Genomic DNA, 22098 nt, shown 5'->3' with positions numbered 1-22098 from the left:
AAGAACGAGTTTCCCACGTTTAATAAAAAAAAGAAGTCATTCAACACTTTTGTAAATGCTATCTCAATTTCATTGGAGCCGCAGTACTCTTTGTAGATTAATATATTTTATAGCCTATTTACAAAACATTTTCCAACTCAAGAATCTGTATTATTTATTTCGATAGTTATTTCATCATCTTTAAAAATATATATTATATTAAACTTACAAAATCTACATCGTCTTTTATTATAACAAAGTTTGTCTTTAAAACTAAAATACATCACATTATAATAATACTATTTACATAGATAATACTTTGGATAAATTAAATATTTTCAAAGCATAATTTAAATTATTTGAAGTAAAATAAATATTTTTACAATACGTATGTATTTACTTCATAAGATTTTATACAACAAATTCGTATGAAAATAATTGTTATTCTAACAATTTTAATTACTTTATTTATAAGTTAGTGTGCCTCGCAGTTATCAGTAATCAAGGCATTTTGGCTTTATTTTTGCGGAACATATCTCAGCGCGATGTCTTTACCGCTTTCACTTACCAGGACCAACTAATCCTTCGTCTATGAGTTCATCGTCTGTAATACAAGGTGAATTAGAATGAGGCGACGGAGCTACTAGGGGCGAAGGCGCAGGGCTCTTGGCTAATTGCAGGGCGAGGGCCGGAGAGGCAGGGTACACGGGACGGACCGCTACTAAGCCAGAAACTTTACTACCGGACGAAGAGGAGAAATCTAATAGCATTTCTGCTGCTTCTTGAGGCGTAGTCGCCCCACTGCGGGCCACTGATGCGCTCGCGGGCGGTTTCATACAAGAGTCGGCCCCTTTTCTGTCTTCGGGGGCGCCTTTTGGAGTAGCGAATCCCTTTGCCATATCTGTTTTAAAATCGAGTGGCATCAGAGGATAAGAACTGGAATAAGCATCTTTGGCCTCGTCCTTGTTACGCTGAGGACTCCCGCCTTTGGTAAGGCTGTCTGCGGTGGCTTTGGAATATTCCATGGGTCTGTCCGATTGATCACTTTTACCTGTAGTTTTAGGACTCATTGCTCCTAAGTTCATTAATGGTTTTGGTACATTTAAAGGGTAGGCCGACTTTTGCATTGATTCGGAGCCTTTGTTAGAATTATCGTAATGCGAAAAAGGATATTTATTTTGGTCAAGCGAACGTGAAAAATCATTCACCATGGATCTGTTTTCATACTGCGCCGCGGGACTATTTTTGTCTTTTAGTTTTGGAATTTGAAAGTTTCGAGTGTCCAGAGGTTTCATTAGGCCTTCAACACGAAAGTTTACATCTTTCGATGATTTTATTCTGTCGCCATCGACGTCGTCTCTAGAGCCACTCGGACTAGAATGCCGTTCAGACTTCGAAGAAAATATAGACTTTTCTGAATTACTCATGAGTTTCGTTCGCGCTTTCTCTCTTTCACGATCTCGAATTATTTTCGCTAAATCTGAACTACTGCCTTTAGGCGAGCCCGAATTAGATTTCGAGGCAGATTTTGAAAGATTTATACCAGCACTACTGCTACTGCTGGATGACTTAGAGTAAGGCACTTTAGACATGTTCGGATTACTCGAATCCGAAGGACTCATATTCGCTTTGGGTGGTGTCGAGCTTGTGTTCAGACTGCTGGATTTAGAAGACTGCATGGCTTGGGTCTTTTTAGAGGCCGGTCCACTAATAACTCCAGGTTTCAAGCCGGTGTGCGTTTTTGGAGAGCCTTGACTGGGAGGCGTGAGCTGGGGAGATGATTGTTTGCTAGAGCTATAGTTTAATTTCGAACTGCTACTGGATTCCTTTGAGCGAGTCTTGTTGATGGTGATCTTCATTCCGTCCGAACTTGGTTTCACCATGTATTCTTGATTTTTACTTTCGCCCGTCTTGCCGCCGCTACCGGGTAAACTGTTTTTCTGTTCCGAGAACTTACCGACGCTACTTGACGAGCCGCTGGACTTTGAACTCGAGTCCGAATCCCCTCCACAATGTTGAGCTGACTTAAGTTTGTCTATGACAGCGCTCAGCGAGCCCTTTCTGTTACGCGCTTGGCTAGCATTGGGTTTGTTTACTTCTATATTTGGCGGAGAAATCAATGGCTCCGTCACAGCACTATCACAGGTAACTGGAGTTATTTCTAGCTGTTTGATTTTCATGGGGTTTTTTAATTTCGGACTGCTCCGATCGGAACTAGAAAAAGAGAGGCTGGAATGTTTTTTTTCTTTATCCCTAGAGGTTGAGGAGCTAGAGCTGTAGTTGTCTTTGGAGATTTTTTTTGTCAGATCGTAACCAGTTGTTCCGGATTTAGCAGACGGAGAGCCGCTCGTCGCCGATTTTAAAGCCGACATACTAGGCTTGCCTGAACCGGACGAGCTTTGTTTAGGGGAAGAGATGCTGTGGTTTTTTGGACTCGAATAGCCTGTTAGATGTTTCGGACTATTTTGGACCGGTGAATGTCGCGGGCTACTGTGGTGGCTGGACGTGCCGGACGGTTTCCCTATGCCCTTGACCGTACTAGGGCTCGGTGATTTGGTGATGGACACGGAACGGCCGTGCGTTGGACTCGGACTGAATTTCCTGATCAGGGAGTTCGGCGACGACGCACGCAAGGGCGAGCCGTCAGTAGGTTTGATACTGACTGATACGGGCTTAGTCAACGGGTCCTGCTTAGGAGGCACTTTCTCCGGGGGTCCCATCGAATCGTCTCGTCTGCGTTTTTTCTTCTTCTCTTTGCTTCGTTCCTCGCCGGATTTGCTGGACTTCCTGTCTGACCTAATACGATCGTCCATAGATTTGATTTGCGAGGACGTGATAGGCGTGATCGTTATGGAACTGGGTAGGGCGGCCGGAGCAGCAGCCGATATGGGTATGATCTCGATACCGGGGCGTCGGTCAAGACAGAGCATGGACGAGATGCCGGCGCCCGACGGAGGCTGCGGGTTAGCGGAGCTACTGCCGATGGGCGTGATGCTGACCGATGAAGGCATGTACGATTTACCTTCGGTCAAATCGAGCAACAAAGAAGAAGAGCTTCTTCTTATCTCCGAATCTTTACTTTTAAGTTTTTGCCTTTTGTGATCAGACTTCTGAAAAGAATTCCTGAAATGGGGAAAACGGTTTGATTTTTCAATGTTATCTCCATTCTGGTGTTAGAATAATGTTAGTGAATAATTACTTAAATTTACCTCATAATTTCTTCGACGTCTCCATCGTTCGAGTTGTCTATATCGGACGAGGTCCGGTTGTCCTGGTTCCTCAAGGCGTCCGCGGCGTCCATAGTGGAAAGTTCTAGATCGGACGTGAATTCGTTTTGCGAGACGGACGACTCCCGGCCCTCCAAATCTTCTGTACTAGAATTACTGTTTACCGTATTGTCGTCTTCGTTCGCGTAATTATCGGAATTGTCGCTCTCGCTGTCCGAATCCATCATGTCACTCAAACCGGGCTTCCCTTTCTTCTGCGCCGTGCTCCATACATCGGAATCAGACTTTCGCTTTTTCGATTTCCGTTCCTCCTGGTGCTTAGACTCGTTCGAATCTTGACACATCATCGTTAGTTGGTGCTGTTGCTCGGAGAGATATGCGCCTGCAATGGAACTATAATTACGAACGGGTTATCAAATACAAAATCAAAGTTCGAGTCGAGTGTACGTTTTAGGATTTAAAACGAAATTAAATACGCTGTGGCCGCTCTCTTGCCTATTTTATCTACAAAGCAACTACTTTTTTTTTTATTGTATATAATTATGGTATGGTAAACAAACTAACGGCCCACATGTTGTTGAGCGGTTACCAGAGTCGAAAAACGTCACGATGTGAATTCCGCTATGCACCTTGAGACACGAGGTCGATGTCTCAGTTGTACAATATTAGGCAGTTTAACCTTTCAAATCGGAACGCATCACTGCTTCCTGGCGAAAATATATGACCTTACACTTGAGGTTTTGCTGACTAAGTAAAACGAAAAGAAAGTAGAGAGAACCGAGAAGAAAACTTTTATACATATTGAAATTGAAACATTTTATTCATTTAGTTTCAAAAAAGTTTTTTAAGTATTATTAAGTTTTGGTGCAATTAAATATAGTAAATGTTAGAAAGAGAGAGAGAGAGAGAGAGAGAGAGTGAGTGAGTGAGTGAGAGAGAGAGAGAAAAAGAATTCTTTATTCTAACATCAGGTGGACAAGGATAATTGGGAAACGAATTTCAGGCTATCGATTGAAATCTACCTAGTCAGGTCATAAATTCTGTCACATGTTTAATGTAAAATAATTGAAACAAGTTTATTCATTATGTAACCAACCATTCATATACCAAAATGAACTTAACAAAACATAGATTCTTATGACACTAAAGTTTATTCAAAATGACCTCCGTGATTTTGAATACAGGCCTTCAATCTGCGCGGCCAGTCGTCTATCGCAGCACGAACGAGGTCCATGTCAATATCGGCGGCTGCCTTAATCAAGGATGTCTTGAGTGACTCCAAATTGGGATGAGGCTTTGAGCACGCCTTTTCCTCCAAGTGTTGCCATATCTTGTAATCTAACGAATTTAAATCTGGACTGGAGGAGGGCCAGTCTTCGTGCCGGATGAAGTCGATTTCAAGCGCCGCCAGCCAGTCTTGTGTGCTCTTCGCTCTATGAGCTGGCGCCCAATCTTGTTGGAATACCCAGTGCCTGTTATTGAACATGGTATGAGAAACAGGTTCCACAAGGTTCGTCAGGACTGTATTTTGATATACAGCTGCATTCGTTTTTACACCTTTCTCACAAAAATTTACCTCTGTTAAGCCTCAATAAGAAACTCCCAAGCATACCATGAGCGAGGATGGAAAATGACTTCGTTGGACACGCGGAATACGGTTGTTCGCTTCTTCAGTACTGTGTGCGTACACCTTATCATTTTGTTTGTTGTAGCTCTCTGCTACGGTAAAAAATTTTTCATCCGAAAAAAGAATTTCCCGATATTTTTTTCCCGCGTACCGCTTCAACAAAGCGCGGCATCTCTTCAGTCTCAGGTCCATTAGACGAGCATTCAAACGATGTCCTGTTTTTCTTCGATATGCCCGAAGCCCTAAGTCTTCATTTAACACCCTTTTCACCGTGGTTCTGCTTAACCCCATCTGAAGGGCCAACAGTTTCTGCTTACGTTAGGGGTTTCTTTGAATTCGCGCCTTCACAGCTTTTATCACTGCTGGAGTCCTAACAGACCGAGGGCGACCACTTCTTGACCTGTCATCTACACTAGAGTCTTCATTGTATCGTTTGATGGTACGATAAACGAATCTTTTGGTTATATTCAAATTTTTCAGTATGTTAAAAATTTGAATTGGCGCGTAACCGCAACGATGCAACGCAATAACTGCAACACGGTCTTCTTTAAGCGTCCACTCCATATTTAAAAATGAGTAAAATTCTAAAAGTATACATTTTTATTTCATGAACAATTCGAAATTCGAATTCAATAAACTTTTTTGTGGCCAGCATTCTAAAAGAAAAGTTTTTACTGTGTGACAATACTTATGACCTGACTAGTTATATATTAACAAGTGAATCAAAACTTTGTATCCCTTTTTACGAAAATTGCACAGACGGAGAAGTATGAAATTTCCCACACTTATAGAGAATATAGAGAAGGAGTGCACAATGCTAATTTTTTTTTTAAATAATACATAAAAGATATATTAAATCAATAAAGAAAACTTTCCACACACTGCCATGTATTTGACACACTCGTATATGTATATATATTCTTTGTTTATTGTCAAACTTTAGTTAGTGCTTAAAATCTGTGGTCAAATTGAAAATAGGTTAATATTGTTTATCTTTAATATTATTTGTCTATAGTCTAGTTTTGTCGAAATCTGTGATTATAGAAGTATAATAGTCTTTGACAATAAAACCACAATAATGTTCAAACTTATAGTTTCAATTAATTATAGTCGAATTTCGACTACTGTGGGACCACTAGTACATATATATAAATATGCAAAATGTAATAATAAAATTTTTTTTTATTAATTTTTATACTAACTCTTAATGTTATTAAGTTAAAACAATATAGAATACAATCTATAATTTGTAATTATATGTATAAAATATGTAATGATATATATAAGAGAGAGATATTATATTATTATAATGGTTATACATATAAGAGTAGGGGGGCGTGGTTACCGGCGTGGTGCGGGTGCGGGTAGAGCGCGCGGTGCGGGTGCGCGGGCTCGTGCTTGAGCTGCTCGCCGCCGGGGTCGAGTCCGCCGACGCCGCAACTAAAATTCGAGTCCAGGGCAGAGTAGCCGCCGTTCATCTGCTTCGCTGCGGCTTCGCGCTCCCATATCTTGACGAGAGACCTGAAACGTGTGAGATAGTATTATTATTAAAAAAAAAAACAATTATGTAACGTTTTTCTCCTTTCTCTGTGAAGCTATTTTCTGTATATTTTTCGATGAGTTGTTATCGATGAATCTCAGTGTTATTAAAAAAAAACATTAGCCAATACGTTTTCATAGAAATTATTGGAACTTGACTAGATTTGATTAAAAATTACATATTTTTTTTATTGTTTACATGGGTGGACGAGCTCACAGCCCACCTGGTGTTAAGTGGTTACTGGAGCCCATAAACATCTACGACATAAATGCGCCACCCACCTTGAGATATAAGTTCTAAGGTCTCAAACATAGTTACAACGGCTGTTCCACCCTTCAAACCGTAACGCATTACTGCTTCACGACAGAAAAAGGCAGGGTGGTGGTACCTACCCGCGCGAACTCACAAGAGGTCCTACCACCAGTAAAAACGTACGAGACGAAACGTTGCGCCCGTCACGCAACGTTACTATGTCGAAGCTGACCTTTGTTCTTTAGCATTGTGTTCTATGAAGAATAGAATAGCATAGGAATGCATAAAACTATTGCTCTCTTATTTTATAAAATATATGTAGAGTTAGAGCCTAACCAACGAAAAAAGCAATTTTTTATTTATTTGGTTTATAATGATATCTCACCTTAACGTTATTGGTATAGAATGACTCTTTTGCAGCACCCTGGTGATGTAGTCGTCGATGTGGTCTCGAGCCGGACTGTTCAGCGTGTACACGGACGCGCGGGGCGAGGCCGGATCCGACAGTTCAAGTTCGACGGTGGCCATACATTCTTCTAGCGGATGCTCCAACGATATAGAAATGTGCTGCCACGAGAGGGCGCTCACTTCGAACATCAACACCTTTTCGAGTTCGACAGCTGACAAATAAAACATAAACATTATTATTTTTGGTATACAGAGAGAAAGAGAGAGGTGATTGCCACCACCCTCATAGCATCAGATGAGGCGTTAGGTTGTTCACCCATCGACAGTACTCAGCGATTAGTATTCCTCTTCGTCCATTAGAAAGGGACAACCAATCGATTTCAGTTTCACAGAGCGTTGTCTCTCTCGCACGAAACGCTATCAGTTGAATACTTTGTATGCCGTTGCAACAACGCCCCTAGCGGCAAACGTGGGTAAACGTTACAACTCTATACAAATTTGAGTTAACTTTTACGCTATCGAGAAAGTTAAAAACTCGCACTATGCACACAAGACGGTACACTATTGCAGTTAGACAAACGTCACATATGTTGCGACCGGTCGAGTAATCAAACCGTATATACCGTAGATTGGGGGGAATAGGGACTAGGTGTAGAATAAGGAGAAATCTGGGTTGTCACAATGCTTTTGTGAGATTTAAATTTGTTGAATTGAAAATAAAATTTATTTAGTGTTTAAGAATATTAAATAGTCTTATTTAGTTATCAGAGTCTTGTAACTGATTAAAGATATTGAAAAGTTAATTATCTAAAGGTAAGCACCTACCTAACAATTAACCAGTGCCACTCCTACCGAAAAACTATGTCCCCATACGTGACCCGATTCACCCCAAAAGCCAAGGTGAATCAGGTCAAGCTAGTTTTTTAAGTTTTGTGTATATTTTTCAATGAACTATGTATAAAAATGCATCGTATATGAAAATTTAAACCTCCGGAACCATTTGAATCTCAATTTTATTTACCCTAAGAAAAACGGCTAAAAATTTGTGTTGGGATTGAAAAGCGTTTTTTTTCTTCTTATTGCTTAGATTTGTGGACCAGCTCACAGCCCACCTGATGTTAAGTGGTTACTGGAGCCCATAGACATCTACAACGAAAATGCATCACCCACCTTGAGATATTTTTATTTATTTATTTCGTTTACTTCAGATTTTGCATCCATATTACATTCATTAACAATTCATTTATACCAGAATTAAATAAAAATAATAACTACAATCTTGGAATAAAACAAAAGCAATAGCAATAATAATAAAACAAACAAAAAAAAAACTCTAAATTAACATCAAAACTACTTTAACCTAAAAGCCGGTTTGGATCCAGACTGCTCAACATGCACACGTGTCCAGTGTTGCATTATTGGGCAGTCCAGATATAAGTTCTAAGGTCTCAGTATAGAGTTACAAGCGTCCAGATTCCCCCTAATCTACTGCACCTACCTAGTTTGGTCTGCAGCCGCACGCAGCTCGCGAGTAACGTGTTGAAGAGCGCCTGCTGCCGCAGACACGCCAGCAGGGCTGCCACGTGCGACGGGTGCGTGAACGGGACGCTGCTCACGATGCAACCCTCCAGCCCGCGCCGCTCACATACGAAGTAGCACTGAGTCTGCTTCGGTAGGTTCTGGGGATATAGGTTACATAATAACTCTCCTAAACTACGCCATTCGACTACATTAATTCGAGAAAAAATATATTGCTGAGTTGGGTGTAGAGAAACTTACAGCCCGTCTGGTGTTAAGTGGTTACCGGAGCCCTTAAGACATGAGTTCGAAGTCTCAGTTTTACAGTTTAACGGCTGCCCCACCCTTTAAATCGAAACGAATTACTGTTTCACGGCAGCTATAGGCAGAGCGGTGGTACCTACCCGTACCGACTTCAAAGACGCCCTACCTGCAGTAATAACACAAATTATATTTTTTTACATTATATTCCTTCACCGTGGAAGTGGTTCGTGAACATTTGTTAGTATTTATTTCATAAAAATAATGGTACCCGCCAGCTGGATTCGAACACCGGCACAGTCGCATCGCTCGATACGAATGCACCAAGCGTCTTATCCTTTACGCCACGCTGATATCTACAATTTTTTAACTGAATCGCATGATTTCTTCAGAAATGGATAGTCAACATTTTACCAGGCATTTTAAAGGCAATTTGAAAAGTTTTTATGACTACAATAAAAAAAAAAACTCCTATGCCACTCAAACGTATAGTTGAGTGATGAAATGTCTTTACCTACATTTTCTTGTGTAGTCGGAAGGCCAAGACGAGAAATTATCGGTTAAATACATTAATTATAGCGGTGACCTACCTCCAGCTAAGATCTATAAAAACTTTTGAACTAATATTTGGATGCGGTATTAATACACTTACAACAAACAGTCCTTTACTGAGATTCAACTCAATATTCTTGCCGGGCACGAGTTTATCGTACGCTTGTTGTACGACCAGCCCTAACAACGGTTTGGCGTTTGCCCAGTCGCCAGACACTTCCACCTGTGAGACATTTGATATTTTAAAATTTATTAATCAAATAATTATTATTAATTTATTAATTATATAATATTAAAATTTAAAATTTATTATTCGTTTCTTCAGGTTTAAATGTGTAATGACGCTGGTTTATTAACTGTTTAATATCTGTGAAAGTGCACCAATGTGGGAAATCTGACCACCATTTTACTGATATTATATTTCATCCCATATCATCTCATCTCATTTCATTTAATTTCATCCAAGTTGATTATTGACTCAAATTAATCATCTTCATTTCAATTCATTTCACTCCATATTATCATTTATTATGAAAATAAGAATTAAAATAAAAAAAATACGACATAACTTAAAGGTCTTAGTTACCAGGGCATAAAATCCCTTAAAAAAATAAAAAAATGTGGATTATGATTAATTGTTACTGCTATATACGAGGGGGGTCAAACGTCAAGTTATACACATACCTCTGTCGTGGCTTGTATTAATTTCGCTAGGCCCGAGCACAGCGGCGTCGGCTGCGACAGTTTGAGGGTGAAGCAAGCCGGCAGCATCGCACTGTTCTGGGGTACCAGTGGCGCATATACGGGACCGTTGCTGTAAAGAGCAACAATAAAATTTAAAGGTTATCAACGTTTCCACAAATGATGACATGTAGTACGCGTTCGTAGAGCTGGTGATTTCCGTCTTGATCCGATTTATAATAATAAGAATTTTACTAACTTTATATTTTTTTGTTTTCGCGAGTCATACGTACATACCATACATATACATACATAGTTAAAAATATTTTCACGGTTTAAAACTCGCGTTTTTATTGTCATTATATTATTATTATTTCCGACGTTTCGACTTTACAGTTTATGTGGATCACGGATGGCCGGTCGCTATGTGTAAACATTCAAAACGCGAGTTTCTAACCGTAAAAATACTTTTAATAACGTTTTTTTAATGCTTTGCATCCTATTCTATTTTTAAATATACAAATATCTGTAGGTCTGCCTCAAGGGCGGATCCAGCTTTGGTGCCAGGAGGGGGTCACATAGTCATGGTCAAGTCAAGAACTTATAATTTAATTTTGATAACAATAGATACAAGTAAAAAGTAGGTATTTTATTAATGTACGTAAGTACTGTACTTAAAAATATTTATTTTTTATTGTACACTTGAAAAACTTAACACATAATAACTTGTACATATACACGTACATATTGTCATCTTCTCTTGAAGAAATCCAGAGAAGCACTATCACGCCCGGAATGAGGCATCTTATTTATATTCCATAACCGTGGTCCAAAAATCATTATGTTCAATATGTGGTCCACCTAGGTCCTGGAACCAGCTCAGGGGGGGGTCATGACCCCATGACCCCCCCTCTGGATCCGCCCTTGGTCTGCCTATGATTTGCACAACTATTAATACATTATCTGCGATGAGCGAAACATAGCTCTGTACCCGTAAAAAAAAAAAACTTTGGAGACCTCATGTCAAAATGTCGAGAACGAAACGATGAAACAAACGAGGGCACAACTAAGCCATTGTCGATTGTTGGAAATTATTTTCAAATCTCGTTCGATGGAAGACATGTCATAGTGCTTAGCTTATTGAGGGGATGATTTCACTTCAAAGCCGGAAAAATGATGAATGAATGAATGTGTTGTTGATGAGTGCAATGTTTCTAGACCGGATTCTAGGGATGAAGTCTGCTTCGGCAAGTGTTAGTGTAAAGTTTTTATAAAGTATAATCTCACCTTTTTCCAGATCGTTGGGCATTTGATATAATAGTCGATAACTGCAGTTTATTGGCAGTGGAGCCTTCTAATAAGACAGTGGCGGAATGACCTATAGGAGTGTAGGCGGGTGTGCCGTGTGAAGCGAAGCCGTTGGATGCCGTAGGTTTCCCGGTCGTCAAGAGTTCAGTCGTGAGAGGCTGTAGGCCCGCGTCTTTGTCTAATAACTCGTATGGTGAAACGAAGTATGTTAGACGCATCGCGTGACCTGCGAAAAGAATTTTGGTAGTATTGCATAGAATATTTTATATTCACCGTATTAATCATTTTATGGGAATACCCGTTTAACTAAAAACAACTTAAATCTATACTAATATTATAAAGAGGAAAGATTTGTTTGTATTGAATAGGCTCCGAAACTACTGAGCCGATTAGAAAAATTCTTTCATTATTTGGAAGCTACACTATTCCCCAGTGACATAGGCTATATTTTTTTAAAAAAATTAGGATCCTTACTAAAACTCCAATAATGTAACCCAAGGCGTAAAAAAAATTACCTAAAAAATTCTTTACATCGCGTGTCCTGCGAAAACTATTGATGATAGAATAAAATAATATACTACGACTTTGTAGAACACATTATTATTTACAAAAAGTGTCGCGACAGCATATGTCTAACTATTATAGTTATGCCGCAATAAGTGTTCTATTATTTAAAAAAATAAAACGTCAAATATAATTGATATTTTTGTTAAAGACCCGAGCGGTGCCGGAGCCGGCTACTAGTAATTCAATATAATTTTAAAAATAGTTTGATATATGTTTCTTAATTAACACATAACTTCTTATGAATTATGTCTTACCTCCTCTACGTTTCTGAAGAAAACCTATGGGACTTTTATGTACTTGTGCCCAAGGATCTTTTATAAAACTTTGTAACTGTCGTAACGTACATAGGTCATCTTCCAAACTTTGAAGGGCAGTGAATGCTTTACATTTCACCTAAAACAAACGAGTTTGTCTTAAATGTGGGATCTTTATACTAAAGAATAGCAATAGAGTATAATACTAAGAATTTATAATCAAGTACCTTTGTTTTTGTAATGAGAAATAAACTATGTTTTATTAATTTGTTCAACAGTGTTAAGGAATTTAAATGGGAAATTAAAAACATCCCAGGCTAAGTATTCTTCTGTGTTATGGAGTCTGAAAATCCAGACCACCATAAGTAACTTTATTTTTTGAAATATAGATAATCTGACTAGAAATATACTCAGGCTTTGATGTACTATAATAGTCAAGATTAGTAGATCAATAAGATGAGATCATAGTTTGTTAGAATGGGAAAAAAGTTTAATTTTAATTAAACAATATAGGTAAATGAATTGCTTGAAATGATCATTGCTATAATATATTATGATGTAAGTCTGAAAACAGAACAAAACCTTAATCTGCAAAGAATGAATTTATCATGAAATCAATCTAGGTATTTTTTTTTCTTTACTAAAATACTTTTCGCTACCCATATAAATAAGTAAGTACTTGCCTTTTTCTCAGCATTAAGTTGATAAACAGCAGTCAAACCTTCTAATTGTGCTGTAAAATCTGTGAAATCTCCAGCTGATATACAGTGTACCAATTCTTCACAACTTTGTTGTTCGATCTATAAACAGAATTTTTTTAGATGAGTGTGTGAAATTTTAATTCCACCCATACAGTAAAAATATATTACCTTTCCTTCATGATGTATTTTGACATCTTTTACGGAACCCGATGATTCTACAAGTATCTCTAAATAAAACATATCTGATGATATGAACAAGTTTACTCCTGAAGTGCCAACTACTAATTTTAACCTGAAAATATACAAAACATACTTTATTTACACTATATTATTTTTATAATCCTAAGGCACAACTACGTTATTGAGGGTTCTTATTAAAAAAAAATCATACCAATTGTATTACATAAATACATCATAGGATGTGAATATAAAGTGCATAATTTTGTATGTTAGACAACACTGCTGCTGATTGAAAACTATTAGCATAGATATACTATGTATCCAGAAACCAGCTTATCAAACATAAAATTTGTGCTTTAATTTTACGTTTATCCTTTACATTTCAACGAAAAATCTCTTGAATAACCTAATTTTTGGATTACATAAAAGGCAACTTATAAAAGTAATTTACAGATAATAGTCTCTCAACTATTATTTAATTAGAATATACCATTGTTGAGTAATTACTACTACTTCCTTGTCATCCCTACATACAGGCAGTGTCTTTACTTCTTTTTGATCCAATGCCCTAAGATTTAGCATCCCCAGTTCCTATCAGTATGTACTAAACAAACTCCATCCAATTATTTAAAAAATAAAGACAAAACAGTAAGACACCATTTTTTCCTTTGTTCATAATCAGATTTTATTCATAGCCCTTAAGTGTTGTCAACAAAAATGTTAAAACTATTAAGTTTATTCTACAATATGTCATCAATAAACAAAAAATAGATATTGATAAATTATAAATTCAATTAAGATTGGTTTTAGTAATTATGGCCTAATTTCAATCATTGGGTGAACACTACTTTTAATAATTGAGTATTATAGCAAAATCTTATTTATTGTTAAGATTATTGATAGGTGAAAGTTTTTCAGTCTTAGGTGCATATGTTATTTTATCAATTTAAGGTGGAATGAAGGATATATTTTTTTAGGCAAAAGGTTGATTGGAAGATCTGATCCATGATTAATATTAGAATTAAAAGCTAGCAATTAGAAGCAATAATACTGTTCACTTCTATCAAAGAATCTGTGTGTTAAATCTTGTTGATTTTACTATTTTAAAGTTGGTGGTTTAATGTTATCTGAATAGTTTCCGAAGATGATCTTTAAACTAATGAAAAGGTTGTAGGCTTGCTCTCTTTTACCTATAAAAAAAATTTAGACATGTTCAAGAATCTTGAAGGCAGCAATAATCCAGTACATTCACATAGTTTGATATAAATAAAATTACTTATGCTAAACTTAGTACTCTGAAAGTTAGGGAATTCAAGGGTATGTGATACCTAAGGCAAATCATACTCTGAAATAAAGTCAATCTGTTCTGAACTCACCCTAACTGTCTTGAAAGACATTGAAGCCTTTCTATTAGGTTTTGTAGAGATGTAATTTTTATACTGTGTTGCAAACTATCTAAGCACTTCTGTAAAATCATCCTGTCTGCATTATCAACACCCCACCTCTTGTCCTAATTGAAAGAGAATCATTTGTTAATTATGTTTCTTCTTTTTTATCAATTCAGTTTAGAATACTTCACAAATATCTGCACATACTACTTTTAATAAAACCAAGGCGAATTGTGATACAATATAAATTTATAAATCAAGAACTCCTGAGTTTTAAATTTATGCAAAAATACATAGTTTATCATAAATTCTTGGTATTAGAGTGAACAAAATACATACCAACATAGATGTTCTTACAGCCTTAGAAGTTTCGGTCAAATTTTTATATTGTGGTGTTTTAGACCTTAACTTCTCCATCAAGATTTCCTTTTGAAGTTCTTTAGATTTATCTATAAGACCGTTCGCAGTCATAATTAAGTTTCCGTCCGTCATTTTTGCATACAAATTAATAAATAATTAAAATAAGTTTATGAAATTAAGCATTGATCACTGTGGCCCACTACTGAACATCTGATGATCTGTTAAATGTTATTTCTTATTTTGGAAAAAATACTTTTCTTGCTTTAGTTTTATGTTTTGAATAATGATTTAATTGTAAACAATTTTTTTACATTAATACTTAATTTATCTCGTAATAAAACCTTTTTAATGAGAAAAAAAACTAGGCTGTCAACTTCAAGCGTTACCATTTGCTACATGGCTACTTTGTGAAACAAATAATCTACACCATGATTTTATCAACCATCGTAAATGCGATGGCGATATACAAAAACTGTGTGTGTGAGAGGAAAAATATATTTGTCTTGCGTGCCTGTCTTTGGACGATATTTAGTCGGTTAATATGTACGTCAAGTTAGGGTTGCTAGCTATATAGCTAGTGATGTGTAGTAGATGAAACAAAAATCTCAATTACATAAATAATTCTTAAAAGAAGCGAAATTATTTCTTATAATATCTCTCTAATATATTTTATGGTGAATATAACTTTAATTTCAGTAAGCATGTTGTTATTTCTTTGCTCGTCGCTGCCATAATACTGACGTGTATGCTCTATGTCACTCCGACACCAGAAACGAATATAATGCTATCTCATAAATTGAAACTAAAGATTGTGTTAACGGTTGAATTTATTTATCTGTTAATTGGTTATTGATTTTTTTTTTACCGATATTTTTATTGGTTGGAAATATCGGTAAATTTTTTCGTTGCATAATTAATTTTGTGAATGTTAAATTCGAATGGTTGAGCCTCAGAATAGGTTGAGCATAGCATGCATTAGCATTTATTCGACCTTGGTGACAGGGCAACGCTAATCCGCCGTCGCCGTAGAGCAAGGCCTAATACTATGATAAGGAATACTTACTGTATGAAAATCGTGTTCTTTCGAATTAAAACGAATGATTTTTTAATAGATGGATTAATAGATGGATTTTTGAATTAGTTAATGATCCATTTGGTTTCAAGTGCTTTTCGGAACCCATACAGACATTATACGAATGCAGAATGCACATCACATGATTGAAGAAACCTTGAGATACGATGTCTAAAAAAAGTACGCCTACATCTACGTGTAATTATTTATAACGTTTAATCCCATTCTTCTAACTGGAACTTGCTCACACTGCATTCTAACACTAGTAGGTAATTACGCAATTTGCGGGTTTTATTCAAAATCACGACTTTATTCCGCTTGATATTTCTTCAAAATTTTATTTGTTTGTGAACTCGTGTGATATACGCAACTGCTTAGAAAATTTAGAATTTGTAGTAAGATGAGTGCTAAGATATCGAAACGTACTGGCTCCTTTCCCGACAAATCCAACCTACAGCAATTAAAAAATCCCTATCACAATGGGTTTTATTCACAACAATGCGTAACTTGGTTTGGATTGACGCCCACATCGTGGTTGGAGGCGTCCGGATAGGGGTCGGGGTGCAGTTGAAGTACCTCGGCCTCGTGTTGGACAGCCGGTGGGCTTTTCGTGCTCACTTTGCTCAGCTGGTCCCCCGATTGATGAGGACGGCCGGTTCTTTGAGCCGGCTGCTCCCGAATATTGGGGGACCGGATCAGGTTGTGCGCCGCCTCTACGCGGGGGTGGTGCGATCGATGGCCCTGTACGGTGCACCTGTGTGGGCTGAGCCGCGCAACCGGGCCACTAGGTATGGCTCGGTTCCTGCGCCGGCCGCAGCGCACCGTTGCCATCAGGGTCATCCGCGGATATCGCACCGTCTCCTTCGAGGCGGCATGTGTGTTGGCGGGGACGCCGCCATGGTAGCTGGAGGCGGAGTCGCTCGCTGCCGACTATCGGTGGCGCAGCGAGCTTCGTGCTCGGGGCGTGGCGCGTCTCCCCGAAAGTGAGCTGCGGGCGCGGAAGGCCCATTCTCGGCGGTCCGTGCTCGAGGCGATTGGCCAACCCCACGTGGGGGCTACGGACCGTCGAGGCGGTTTACCCAGTCTTTGATGACTGGGTGAATCGTGGCGAAGGACGTCTCACCTTTCGTCTGGTGCAGGTGCTGACCGGGCACGGATGCTTCGGGAAGTACCTGCGCCGGATAGGGGCTGAGCCGACGACGAGGTGTCACCATTGTGGACACGACCTGGACACGGCGGAGCATACGCTCGCTGTCTGCCCCGCTTGGGAGGTGCAGCGCCGTGTCCTGGTCGCAAAGATAGGACCTGACTTGTCGCTGCCTCGTTGTCAGGTATCCCATTTTCAGGTCAGGACTATTGGGCTGTAACGCAACATTCCCATAGATAATACACATAAAAGATTCCTCATAATGGTGCTCTGCCTGAGCCTTGTCGGTTGGCTCGTTGTCAGGTATCCCATTTTCAGGTCAGGACTATTGGGCTGTAACGCAACATTCCCATAGATAATACACATAAAAGATTCCTCATAATGGTGCTCTGCCTGAGCCAAACAGCGACGTTAATTTATTGCAATTATTGCCGTGGATTAGTCCCTCTCAATTAACATTTTCCTGCATCAACAAAAAACAACGGACGTTTTGTGATCACCGATGGGATAACACCAAATAACATATAATTTTTTAATTTTACTAGTTATTTTCGCATTGGACGCACATGACTTAATTAAAACCAGCTCACGGGGAGCGGGTGGTCTCATATAGCAGAGGGCGTCGTCTAGTTGCCTTCACTTTTGATTGCGGGTTCACGTAAAATGAACGCATAAAAGCAATAAATATCTATTTATGTCTAGCTTATTAAATACGAGTATTTATTGTTGAATAAATATTATTTTTCGTTTAAATTAGGTAAATAGCTTGTTATTATTTTGTAATAGGTCTCACTTACGCCCTGTATAGTAATTACGAGAAAAACATTTTTTTTAGCAAGCTCATTCGTGCGTATTTCGAACGTAACATTGTATTATTTGCTGCCCTATAGGATAAAATGCCTTAATGTGCGTAAATCCTCCAAGATCGGTTTTTATTCCGTACAAGGTTTTCGTTTATCCTCGTCACGTCTTCTAAACTGAAGGGATCGCTCGACTTAAGCAACTGACAAAAGTATTTATAAGTAAATAAATTAGGTATATTGCATTATAAAGCTCTATCGAGACGAATAACAAGTATTGCCGTTCGGATACCATTGCATTATGTCATTGTTCTAATAAGAAAAATATAGATCTATTTATTAAAACAGATGAATAAATAAGGTATTTTTATAGATAAAACTTATTTTATAGATAAAACTAGAGTTATTTCAAGCTTACAGCTGGAGCTTAGGTACGATTTGATTGAATCCTAATTAATAAATAAAAAATGGCTTGTAGGCATTACAATTTCATGAAATAGTACGTATATCAATCAGGTGGGGTAAGTGGAGCAGAATTGTGGTGGAGAATTATTGTGCTCATAACTATGTAGTAGAAGACATGAGCGGGACTATTAAATTCAAGTTTGATAGCCCCGGCCTTAAAGGTGGGGTTTCAAAGAGGAACTAACCAACCTATGAACTTAAGGGAACTATTTTGGATGCAAGTTCTTGAAGAATCAATAATTTGGAAATAGTTTCAAATTGCTACGATGAAGTTAAGCAAGATAAAACAACTTAGATGGTGGACGGCCCTACTGGTTTTAAGTTTTATTTATTTATTGCTGATGTGGGTGGACGAGCTCACAGCCCACCTGGTGTTAAGGGGTTACTGGAGCCCATAGATATCTACAACGTAAATGCGCCACCCATCTTGAGATTTATGTTCTAAGGTCTCAAGTATAGTTACAACGGCTGCCCCGCCCTTCAAACCGAAATGGATTACTGCTTCACGGCAGAAATAGGCAGGGTGGTGGTACCTACCCGCGCGGACTCACAAGAGGTCCTATCACCAGTAATTATGAAAATTAGAATTTTCCGGGTTTTATTACACGATGTTATTCCTTCACCTATACATATACCTTCTTGCGCGATTCGAACACCGGCACAGTCGCATCGCTCATACCCGATCCTGTAGACCGAACAGTCGACGTCGCCCAAAACACGTCATTACGTATCCTCCCGATCCATTAACAGTGCTTTTAGGTCCCACAAGCACCGGTCACCGTCCTCGTCGACGAGTCGAGCCCTTCGTCGCAAGCGACCCACAGACACAGCCCACTGAGTTTCTCGCCGGATCTTCTCAGTGAGCTCACCTACACGTTAGGGCGAAGTTTGAAATAGCCTCTCAAGGCTATCAGCATAGGTAGAAAAAAAAATCGTATCGCTTGAAACGAATGCACCGGGCACCTTATTTTTTAACTCGCCGGTTCCTTCCTTGGGATCTCAAGGCCGAGGTATTGGCTGTGGTATGCCGGCGCAGGACACAGTCCTTGAGTCGGAGACGGACACCCAGCCCGTCGGCTGTCGGTTCGGTGGTGTGGCGGCGCAAGGTGGCTCCTGTGCGCCACCCACGGTGTGTCTCCCGAGACACCGAGGGTTTCGTGGAATCGGAGTGGTGGAGCTCGATGGGGTTTAGTCGGCAGTCGGTTTTGCGGGGCGAATCTTGCGTGGCTGATGTTAGTCTCCCTCTTCTTCTCTTAGTCTGGTCTGCTACCCCCCCCTTGACCGGGTATCCCTAAACGGATTCCCCAGCGAAGTAAAAAAAATGTATGTACTCGTAATTTTACATTACTCGGTAGAAGAGTGTTGACACCAAAAAATTCACTCGAAAGGGGCAGAGTATTTTTTGTTATAACTTACCTTTTTATGTCGATTTAAGGGTTGGAATAAAAAGTTTTTTAAATGCAGTTTTAATGTAGTACCAAAATTAGATACTTTGCGAAAATAAGTATATATAAATAATCACACACCTTGTGAAATATCTACTTAGGCTATTTATTACAATTACGAATTTGATCCTTGACCCAGTGACAGAAGGGGACATCCAGCCGTAATTAATGCGAGGTTGCTATAACTTCCTTATATTCATCTTGCATAATAACAGGTAATCGTGTAATGAAAATTTGTAATTTTCCTAATGTCTCCACATAAATGTTTTCGGGGACCTTTACATGAAAAGTTTCGGCAAAGCCTGAGGCATTTTAGAATTGCTATTTTCGCTCTCGTTCCCCTGTACCGTTAGGTAGCAAGAGGGTATAAACATATAATAATATGTCCTAGATATGAACAATAAAAAATATAAGGTTACTAAAGTTTTATATCAATTTTTAGATTGAAACTAGACAAAATTCTTACAAAAATGTACGCGGACTATAAATATGTATACATGTGCACGTGTAGCGGTAGCTATCATAGAACAAAAGATAAGTGACAAATGCCTGGATCGCGATAAAAACATTTGAAGACAAGTTTGCAAATATGTATACATGTTCCAAACACTAACAATTTACCGAGCAATTTTCGCTCAGTGGCAGATCTTGTGCTTGTCACGAGCTTCAGACACGCTTAAAATTTAAATATGATAATTGTCATGATATTATTTATTGCCTCCGGGTAGAAATAGGTGACCTGTTTGAGCTCATAATACTCAACGGCACTAGGCAGCGGCTTGGCTCTGCCGGCATTGCTGAAGTCCATGGGCAACGGTAATCACTCACCATCAGGTGGGCCGTATGCTCGTCTGCCTACAAGAGCAATAACAAAAAAAGTTTATAGTATTAATAAGGGATTTATTGAATTCTAAGAATTTTATATTTATCTTTCAATACGTGTTATCATACTGGTTATATATAATAAGTCAAAATATCTGCGCACAATAGAAATTTCTAAATTTCTTAAATTAATTTCTATCTGTCCCTTGAATTTGAATTACAGCATAGTGGCATCACCAGATTACAGTTACATGGACAAAATTAACACACAATTTTTTTACATGTAAGATTCGCGTTCAAGCCTTATAATTTTAATTTGTTACGGGATGCCGTAAGCTTATACGAGGCAAGACAGTATAGGTATACCCAGACCTTGAATATAATTCACAAATATACTGGAATTCGATCGAGCATCAAGATTGCGTAAGTACTGTAGTCAGAATTAATAGCCCCGCCACCAATGAAGTGGTCAATTGATTAATCAGTTAGAAAATAAAAGTATTAGAATAGGTATACAGTATTAAAAACATTTAGGTATGGCAAATAATTTGAAACCTTCGTTTGGCTAGATAAAAAGTAGATCAATGTGACAAGAAGGCTCTTTTAGCTGATTTTTTTAGATCCATGTTCATTACAGGGATTGCCTGCATCTGACGTTTTTAAAATTGCATATTTTTTCTTTATTTCATTGTTCGAGATGAACGATGAATGTTATTTGTGTATGCCCTTGTCATGTACATAACTGAAAAAAAAAACATACCTGTTTTTAACCGTGGTATTATGTACTTCTAGCATTGGCGTATTTTGACCGAATTATCCCCGATTTCCTCCTGACAAAAAAAAAAAAGGTAATTATTAGAAGAATTTTACGGAAGAATCAGTGATTATCTAATTATTTACCCTGGTGGAAACTCATGCTTGCTACACTGCAGAAATAGACAAGAAAGTGTTACTAACGCACTTGGACTCATCGCGCGTCCCATCACCATCTCTATTCTTGGACGAACTTAACAATCGGAGAGTTATATAGAACAAGAATCAAAATATACTTAATATTATTGTTCCGGGCCTACGGTGGGGATACATTAACAGCTTAGTGTCGCATACCCTTGTCTTAACTTACAAAATAATGTCAGTAGTGAAATTATTCTGCTATGTAATTAGGTGATGTACTTAGCTCAAATTTACCGAGACCCTCATTCAACATTGAACTTGTCGGCAGTGCTGAAAGCTTCTTATGTTACGTTTTACCTGCCTCATATTATAAATTAACGAGGATAATATATACGTGTAGCGTATAAAATAGTAAACTGAGCAAGTTTTACACAATTCACCTTCTTACGTTATAATTTAGTTCTTCGTAATATTACAACTGAAAGATAAGTTTTGTTTGTAGGGATACAAGTTATTCTTTTATTTTTTATTAAACATGAATAACATAAAATTAAAATATGAGTTGAATAAATTAAATTGTGAAGAGCACCACCATCCGAAATGATGACCACGACTACTCTGCCAAGAGTGCAAACGACTGAGAACAAGAA

General features: G+C 38.3%; 1 protein-coding gene across 1 annotated transcript; it reads right to left on the bottom strand.

The window, feature by feature from the left end:
* Positions 1-6: 6 nt before the first annotated feature.
* On the bottom strand, positions 7-15217 carry MED1 (Mediator complex subunit 1). The gene is made up of 13 exons (XM_028187069.2): positions 14783-15217; positions 14432-14565; positions 13044-13167; positions 12858-12974; positions 12175-12313; positions 11333-11579; positions 10049-10178; positions 9465-9587; positions 8532-8712; positions 7011-7245; positions 6179-6354; positions 3189-3588; positions 7-3102 (listed from the first exon to the last, which is right to left on the bottom strand). The coding sequence occupies exons 1-13, from the start codon at positions 14933-14935 to the stop codon at positions 540-542; spliced, it is 4722 nt and encodes a 1573-aa protein (XP_028042870.2). The 5' UTR covers positions 14936-15217; the 3' UTR covers positions 7-539.
* Between the last annotated feature and the right edge of the window lie 6881 nt (positions 15218-22098).

This window comes from Bombyx mandarina, chromosome 08 (assembly GCF_030267445.1).
Source record: "Bombyx mandarina strain Sakado chromosome 08, ASM3026744v2".
Classification (NCBI taxonomy): Eukaryota; Metazoa; Arthropoda; class Insecta; order Lepidoptera; family Bombycidae; genus Bombyx; species Bombyx mandarina.
The sequence above is the reverse complement of the archived record's forward strand: the minus strand, read 5'-3'. Positions and strand labels throughout refer to the sequence as shown.